Here is an 8,177-nt window from a genome sequence, read left to right as displayed (position 1 = left end):
CTGTCTTCCTTAGTATTTTTTAAATAAATCAATGTTGGCAAAAATAAGAGCCTCTTCATATATTGTTTCAAACCATAACTCCTCATTTTTTGTGAGCCATCCAGTTTGTGGTAAAAGGAAGATTTCTTGTTTTGGTAAAGGGAATATAAGGGCTGTTGCCTGTCAGAGTCTGGGGAGAGGGGCAAGGGTCTTGGGTTTTAATGTTATATTTTGGGGGGAAGGGGGGAAGGGTGTGGTAAAAAAATATGAAAGGGAAGACAAGTGAATCATTATTGCAGAAAGCAAGTCCGTTTCCTTTGGCTATTTCATTTTCCACCTCTTATGGAACAAGGTTCACTGTTCCTTCCCAAAGTGGTTACTAGCACACAGTGACTGTGGCTGTCTTGTGTCCTGTGTCATTATCTGCAGTCGGGAACAATTTCCTTGTCCCTCTTTTCAAACCTTTCTTGCATCATAAGAAACTTACTTTCCAGTAACCTGGACTGCTTGTAATTCAGCAACTAAGGTGGGGCTAAACAGCAATGAATTTACCCCACTTGATAGTGACAGGCAGAAAGGAAAACATGATTTCCTTTGTGAAACTGCATTAACTTTTATGCTATTGGGGTATTGTTTGGTGTGCAGAAAGAGGTAATTTCCTGAATAGCTCCTTCTTGTCCTGAAAGAGTTAACACCTCCAGAAAGGCATTTCTTCTTTGCCTTTGAACCCTCTCTCTGCCACCACCCATCAGCCTTAAAGCACCCCTCATTTACCTGTCTTTGACATGCCTAGTGTCTTATTTCTTTGTGGGAATGATGAATAGCTGTGGAGTGCTGGCCTACACGGTGTTATAAGACTATAATGGTAACCCTTTACAGAGGCCTATTCTAGCCACCCACTGAGCACAGGTTGTCAAGAGGGACTCTCTTTCTTCATGGGTTTGGTCTCCATTTAACGCTGGCTGACAGCTTGGAAAGTTGAAGTTGGGGAAGTAAGTAGAGCCCTCTCATAATAATACTTATTAAACCAGTAGACTTGTCAAAGGAATACATATCATGCTCACCAAAGCATATTGAAAAGTGCGGTTCACAGAAACCCTGTGAAAGGAACTCTGTTGCAACAGGATGTGTTGAACATCATTGGAAGAGGAAAATAACCTAGATAAAAGATTTGCATGAGTAGATTTGTACATCTGGAACTGTACCACTTTAGAGCTCTAAGGCACTTAAACCATCATCTAATCCAATGCCCTCATTTTGTAGATGAAAAGCAGGGACCTGAACCCATTTGCCCAGACTGAGCACAGAGTTAGAAGACCTGCATTCGAATCCCCCTTTGGTACCTAGTAGATTGTGCAAATTGTGCAACTTTAGGCAAGAGCTTCGGTGTCCTTATCCATAAACTTCCAAGAAGTTGGACCACATGGTCTCATAGGTTCTTTCCAGCTGAAACATTATGGGAAGGATTTAGCTAGTGGTAAAACCAGTCCTGGAACCCAGGTCTCCTGACTAGTCTAGTGTTTCTTCCACAAGTAACTAAATCTCCCTTTTCATTTGATCTCTAGTTTCAAATCTGAAAGAAGTGGGATAAGTGGATGACTCATCTTGCTTCCCAAGAATTTCCCAAGCATCCTAATGGATTCATCCTGCCCCAAACTCCAGTTCATTCATATCACTGCATGTCACTACTTTCAATTTTTCATTTGGAGAATTCTAGGGATCTTTCTGACCCCCCAATAAAATGATTTGGGGAGATCCCCAAGATATGAACACTAGACTTAAAATGGCCTTTTATAAACATCTCACTGTTGCCTGTGACATCTCATGGGGCTTCACATCCATGGGGAAAACCTGTGATAAATCGCATTGAGACTAGTTTCCTTAGGTGTTGTAGAGATTCTTGTGGTATCATTCCCTGAATCAATTCATATCATGCTAAAAAGAACATTGGTGAATTCATCCTATTTTGTAAGTTTTTTGTAGGGTTATTTTCTTTAAAGAGAATTGATAAAGTTCTCCTACTTATTTTAATTCTTATACTTAGCCTTACCAAATGAATGATTTTGTGGAAAGTTAGCATCTACACTAAGAAGGAAAAGGAGAGCCTATGCCCCAAATTTACCTATACAAAAGAGATTCATAGAATGATATCCTTTACCACTGATTGAGACTGAGGCCTCACGAGAGCTGGAGAAAGGGAACACCTTCAAGAACATATCAAATCAGTTCATCTTTGGCTGGGCATTGGGGGTTGGGAGGCTCCAAACATGACTTGCAGCTTTACTCTTTGGATCAGAGAGGTACCATGTCTAACGTCTGTCAGTTTTCCTCAGTTTCCAGGGTTCTAGGACACTGTTCTGGAAGGAGGGTATTACCTCTGCTCCCATATGTACAATTTGGGATCTTTGAGCAATATAACTGGTAGAGGGAGTAAAGTGTGGGGGGCGGGGTGGGGTGTGGAACTGAGTTTGACTCATCCCATGACTAACTTGCTCAGCTGTACTGAGCCTCTTAGAGAGTTAGAGACCTCTTCTCATTGCCTTAGCTGGATTCTGAGACACTTTCCCAGGTATACCCCTTTCTGCACAGATGCCCATTAGCATAGAGGCTAAGGGAATGTTTGAACTTCAGCATCATGGGGAGACATGAACTAAATCTATTCGTGGTTGGCATACTTGGAGAAAGATGGTTTGTGAATGTTTTTAATGCCACAATTTGTATATATGACAAAATATGAATTTATTTAGGGATCTAAAATGGCCACAATTGTAAAAGCTCAAGAGGAAGATTGTATTTCATTAGCCTTGTTGATTTATCTCCACCTTCAGTTTTAATAGCTAAAATCCTTTAGATTTACACACCCAAAATGGAGACCTTTTTGTGTATTAGATAAATGCAATTAACAGATGCAAACAGTCATCGAGATGCTTCAGTGACCTTGATTTGGAAAAGTAAGGGAATGAGAATGAGTTGCTCAGGGGAGCCTAATCTGTTTCCAAAATAAATGTTTTCCAAAGACCTTCACCTCCACTAATCTGGAGAGTAATTTTTTACTGTGAAGAACTCGGAAGGTAACTGCATAGTATAGGATGATTGGTTGACATCAGGAAGAAGCAGACCTTTAACCAGGAAATGGCAGGGTTGGTATGAAGGAGGGCAGGGGGGTTAAAGACTAAATTTAGCCAAATACAGTGGGAGGTGATTTAACAGATCAATGCATTTAACAATTTGATTGCTCCAATTTTCAGGATTATTGAGCCTGAATGTGCAAGTAAACTGGAAGACTAGCTTTATTTGTTGTTCAATGTTGGATGTTTTTGTGTATTTTTTCTTTAAGGTGAAAACTTAATGTCAGTATTTCCATTCCCCTGAAACCATGCTTTCTCTTGCTCTCATGTTTTGTTTTTTTTCTGGCAAAAGTAGATAAGTCAAATGCTGCAGTCAAAAACTACACAACATACGCACTGGTGGCCCAACTCTTAGTATCCTGCAAAGTGACATTAATTAGTGACCATGTGAGTGTCTTTCTAGAAAAAGGAACAAAAATTTGAGAAGAATTCATTCAAGGTACTCTTCATAGCTCTGATTTTTTTTTTTGGCCTTTCTGGTTTAATGGGTGGACAATGCAATTAAATACTTTTGAGATGTTTGTTAATGTACTAAGGGAAGGGTCCCCAGGTTACCGTTTATTTTAAGTACATATACGTAGAGACTGACCCAAAAGTCAATTGGGAACATGGGTAAATTTGAAGCTATTAAAGCTGAAAACTGCACTAGGACTTTTGGTATGCTCTGTATATTGAACACACCTGGTATGAAAGAGTATTGACTGTGAATTACTATATACATTTATACATTCACAAAAGTGTGACTTTCCTGGGAATTCAGTTCAAAAAATTTGAACAAAAAGAGTTTTTGCTTAAGAGTTCTAGAACTTTCACCCTCTGTGATTAGAAGGGAAAGCAAATGGGGGATTACCCTCCCAGAATCAGTACCTGTTGCAATTTTAGTATTAATTCAAAGTCCACTCCTTCCTTGCAGGAAGCCTTCTGAATTGTCTTTCCCTCAAATGATGACACACATTCTTTTTGGTCTCATTATATTCCTTTGATTATCCCATCATTTGATCTTCATTGTAGCTGTCCCACACCAAAATGGTCATCAAAAGCAGATCACATGTTGCCAGGCGCAGAGATTAAATCTGTCTTTGTTAGTGTCCACTTTAGAGTTAAGTGAAAAGCTCCAGTGGAAAGAGACTTGCCCTAATGGAAAGTAAATTATTAACTCCAGTATTCCTTTTCCATCTTATTACCCATGTTTCTCTATTCTAAATCGGTTTGGTTCTATTGTAGCACCAATATGTTTCTCCATAATGAAGCAGCTCTTTGACTATTGAAGATTGAGGGCTGTTGCTAGAGAATTCAAGTCCCTCACAAAATGAGAAAGGGCTGTTGAATACTACATGCTGCCAAGCTGGGCTCAGCCCAGTATGGTTCTAAAAGGCTAATAAAAATCCACCAATTAATTGTGACAGTTCAATGGAAAATTATTCAATTGTGAACAGGGGTAAGGTACGGCTTTAAAAGAGGAGGGGAAATGTTGCTATAGTTACATCAATATAAGCTCCTTGTCTTAGCAGTTGAAGCCGACCAGCATGTGAGCAGCATCAGATCACTATATCTGACATGGGATAGCATCTAAGCAGACACCAAAGCTGTGTTTGAAATAGCCAAGGTACCTAGCCCCAGGTCTGAAACCACTAGGCAGGCTTAGCTCTGCTTTTTCCTGGGGTAGGTGATCTGTTTTTCATTTGTTCTCTCCAAAGAAACTAGCAAAAGCCAAATAGAATAAGAAAACATACTCTATATTGTCTCAACCTTTCGGCCACTGCTATTTCCTAGACTGTCCATTAGAGAGAAACGTTGAGCAAGGTGTGTGGGTATATGTAATGCAGTTTCAGTATTCAAAGTGTTAAGACATTCACAACACAGTTAAAATTAAGTTCTAATGTGTGAACAGCCTGTAGTTAAAAGAGTCTGTAGTTTGCAGGGGTTGTAACTTTTATTTAAAAAGAAATACATATATTGAAAATTTGAAATACAGCCTTGTTAAACAGCAACATCAAATGCCTTTTCACGCATGGCTCATTCAATTCCCACGAGATCCCTGGCCCAGTAAAAGCATGGTACTTGGAAGATGGCTTATCCAAATAGCTTGGCCAGCCACGGCATCTCAACCTGGAGCAGTGTTTTCCTGCTAGGGGCATTTTGTGTTAATGGGGATGGAGAATAAGAATATTGGTAGGTCTGTTTTGTTTATTTGTTTTAATTTGACTTTTTAAACCTGTGCACAGTGCCCAGTAGAATCTACTCCTCATTCACAGCCACATTTTGGATGTCAGCTTACAGGCATCCCTGTGGAGACTGTCAACACTTTGATTATCCCACTATAATCACTCAGTCCTCCTGCCTTCAACTTAGAGCATTGGCATACAAGCTCTCCCAATTCTTATTCATTGCATTGCATCTTTCTCAGCTCAGTGCCACTGAGGCCAGGGGATTGCTTTAAAACAATCAGAAACAGACCGCTGGGGGAGGGAGGGAATGTACGGACTGAGAGCATTGTTGCTTCTCAGTGAATCTAAACAAAGGCTGCGCTTTTCCTTACCAGAATATACCATTTGTTTCTCGTCCTGTTACATGAGCAAAGTTTGGGATTGAAGGGTCACTCAACTCACATATGAACCCACCCATCAACATTGAGAAAAGCCTAAATAACAACGTTCTAAGTTTCTTGGCAGTTTATGTTGGGAATTAGGGTAAGTGGGAATTAGAAGAAGACAGAACCAGGGACGGACAGGGAATTTAACTCAAAGGAGGCAGATGGGAGAAAGTCCCTGAACAGACTCCCTTCCATGTTACTACCCTAGCCATCCACAGCCCCTCATCTCCGGCCAAAGCGGAAGCTGAAACCCCCCTTCTTTCTGTTGTAACTGCTGAGTTCCTCAGCCAGGCTCCCCAGTAGCCCATTGTGCTTTTCTTCACTTGCTAGGTAGATGTTGTTAGCTTTGTTGTCCACGTCTCGCCTCCCAAACCTGAATCTGAAACCAGCTCGCTCTTTCCCAAGTCCCCGTAGTTTCTTAGCCATGATGAACAGGGAGGCTGGATCTTGGAATCTCTTCCACCTAGGCGCTCCCTCCAGGAAGCCAGGCTGGTGACCTCCGTCTGTCTCCGACCTGCTCATCTGAACCCTGCCAATGCTATCCGCTGGATCTCCGATTTCTCTTCTGTCACTTGGAGGAAAGCAGGCACCCAGAGTCAGAAGAAGGAGACAGGAGAGGGAGTGAGGTGCTTTCATCTGGTTTGTTGGCATTGGGGAGCAGAGGGAGAAAGTTACAGACTGCACATACTCAGTGTTTCAAAACAACTTGTCAACAGTAACATCTCAAAGTCTGGGCAAACACTGTGGGGCTGAGCTGGAGCTCCTCAGCTGAGCCCAACTTCCAAGAAGCATTAGTTAGTGTCACTAGGCTGGGTGTTTAGGCTTTTATTTTCTTAGCAGGCTTGGGAGTTGATTGTACCAATTAGGCTGGTTTTCACTCTACTGAAATCCCCTGGATTTGGCTGCTTTGGCAGCTTAGTGCTATAATACTGCAGCTGCTTGAATGGTTTACAGCAGTGCGGGTTTGCCTTGGTAGGGCTGAGTGAATTTGGTCTCATTAGTCTTTTATTATAATTATTGACTCTTGGGCTTTATCATCTCAGAAGCACTGGGTGGAAAGTTATGAGTATCCACTTCTAATAGGCCTCAACTTGATAATATATAGGACTAGCTAAGCTGTTTAGTTAGCTTGCTTACTAACGTCCTCTTAATATTTAAATAAGATGCTCCTAGAATTTAGAACCAGCACGGTAGTATTCACCATACTTAGAGAAATTGGCAAGGTAGTCCTATCACCCCAGCTTTTAGAGACAAGGTGGCTGGCCCACTGTAGACTTTGAAGCATAAATAAATCTTCTCTAAACACCTTTGCCTCTACAGTAATTGCTCTCCCTCTGTAGCTGAGAGGCCCCAGTATGGGTGGCTAGAGTTTAGGACTCCCTTTCTGCCCCCTAGGGAGTAAAATTATGATTTAGATAAAGACAGTTCTAATGAATACAGAACTATGTTCTCCAGAACTTTTCAGCACCTTCCAAAAATCAGTTCATTTGAAAACATTTTACAGAAGCAACCTTGGCCAGAAAGCATGAAAGAAATTAAAAAAGAAAGAAAGGAAGGAAAACAAACCAAAAAAACCCTCTCTACCTAAATGCACCCCCTACAAACCTGTCTGCTTTTAAAGAACCAATTGCTTCATCCCTTAAGCTAATTTAGCTTTCTCCTAGGAAATCCTTTGCAGTAGAATCCTGCACAGGTTGAAGGAGATTGGGCTTTTCAAATGAAATGATTGCTAAAGGGAGGTAGGAAGGTGGTGACTCGAAGGGTCAAAAAAAAAAAAAAAAAAAAAAAAAGGAAAGCCTATCTCATCCCCATAATGAAAATCAGTTCATCAGCACTCTGAAAAGATTTCAACTGCCTGAAGTAGGAAATGACTTTTCCTAGTGTCCAACTTCAAGCTTTTTAGAAGTTGGAAGCACCCAGTTCTCAATCCTACAATCTTGTCCAACCTCCTGATCCAGTCTGGACCCTGGTTCCAGTTTGCACCTGTCTGAGCTGAGCATTATTGGTTAATTGCAGTAGACAGGAACTGGGTCTGTCCTGCATCCATCTTCAGGGATGAGCAAAGATGTGTGTAAGCTATTTCATGACAAGGAGTCAAATCTACTTACATTATTCCTTCTGGATCTTTCTTCCCCAGGAGGTTGCTGGTTTTCTTAGTTTCAGTGGATGGCCTAGAAAGAGCTAGTCTGAGCTTCTCCTGGGCTCTCCCTGCTTTAAATAGGCCTTCAGGGGATGCATCAATTTCTGAGTGTATCTGGCCTTTTGTGTTCTGATTGCTAACACATTCCAGAGTCTGGGATTCCATTGGGAACAGGAGTGGCCATGGAGAGCAAGAAGGCACTGATCAAACTTAATAGAGATTCTGATTAGAGGGCAGGATGGGGCATATCTTCGGCCCACCCCCAAACACTGTCCAGTCATTTCATCTGGCGAGGAGTTGATGGGATCATTAACTGCATGCTGGACATAGTTGTTTC

General features: G+C 41.4%; 1 protein-coding gene across 2 annotated transcripts; it reads right to left on the bottom strand.

Moving 5' to 3' along the window:
- Positions 1-5,922: 5,922 nt before the first annotated feature.
- On the bottom strand, positions 5,923-7,863 carry LOC122739680 (pyroglutamylated RFamide peptide). Of its 2 annotated transcripts, XM_043981330.1 has the most exons (2): positions 7,809-7,863; positions 5,923-6,336 (listed from the first exon to the last, which is right to left on the bottom strand). In XM_043981330.1, the coding sequence occupies exon 2, from the start codon at positions 6,334-6,336 to the stop codon at positions 5,923-5,925; it is 414 nt and encodes a 137-aa protein (XP_043837265.1). In that variant the 5' UTR covers positions 7,809-7,863. The 2 variants fall into 2 exon arrangements, with proteins under 2 accessions (XP_043837265.1, XP_043837264.1); XM_043981329.1 differs by lacking the exon at positions 7,809-7,863 and having other exon boundaries at positions 5,923-6,351.
- Positions 7,864-8,177: the final 314 nt, after the last annotated feature.

This window comes from Dromiciops gliroides, chromosome 2 (assembly GCF_019393635.1).
Source record: "Dromiciops gliroides isolate mDroGli1 chromosome 2, mDroGli1.pri, whole genome shotgun sequence".
Lineage (NCBI taxonomy): Eukaryota > Metazoa > Chordata > Mammalia > Microbiotheria > Microbiotheriidae > Dromiciops > Dromiciops gliroides.
This window is presented reverse-complemented; position numbering and strand designations above follow the sequence as displayed.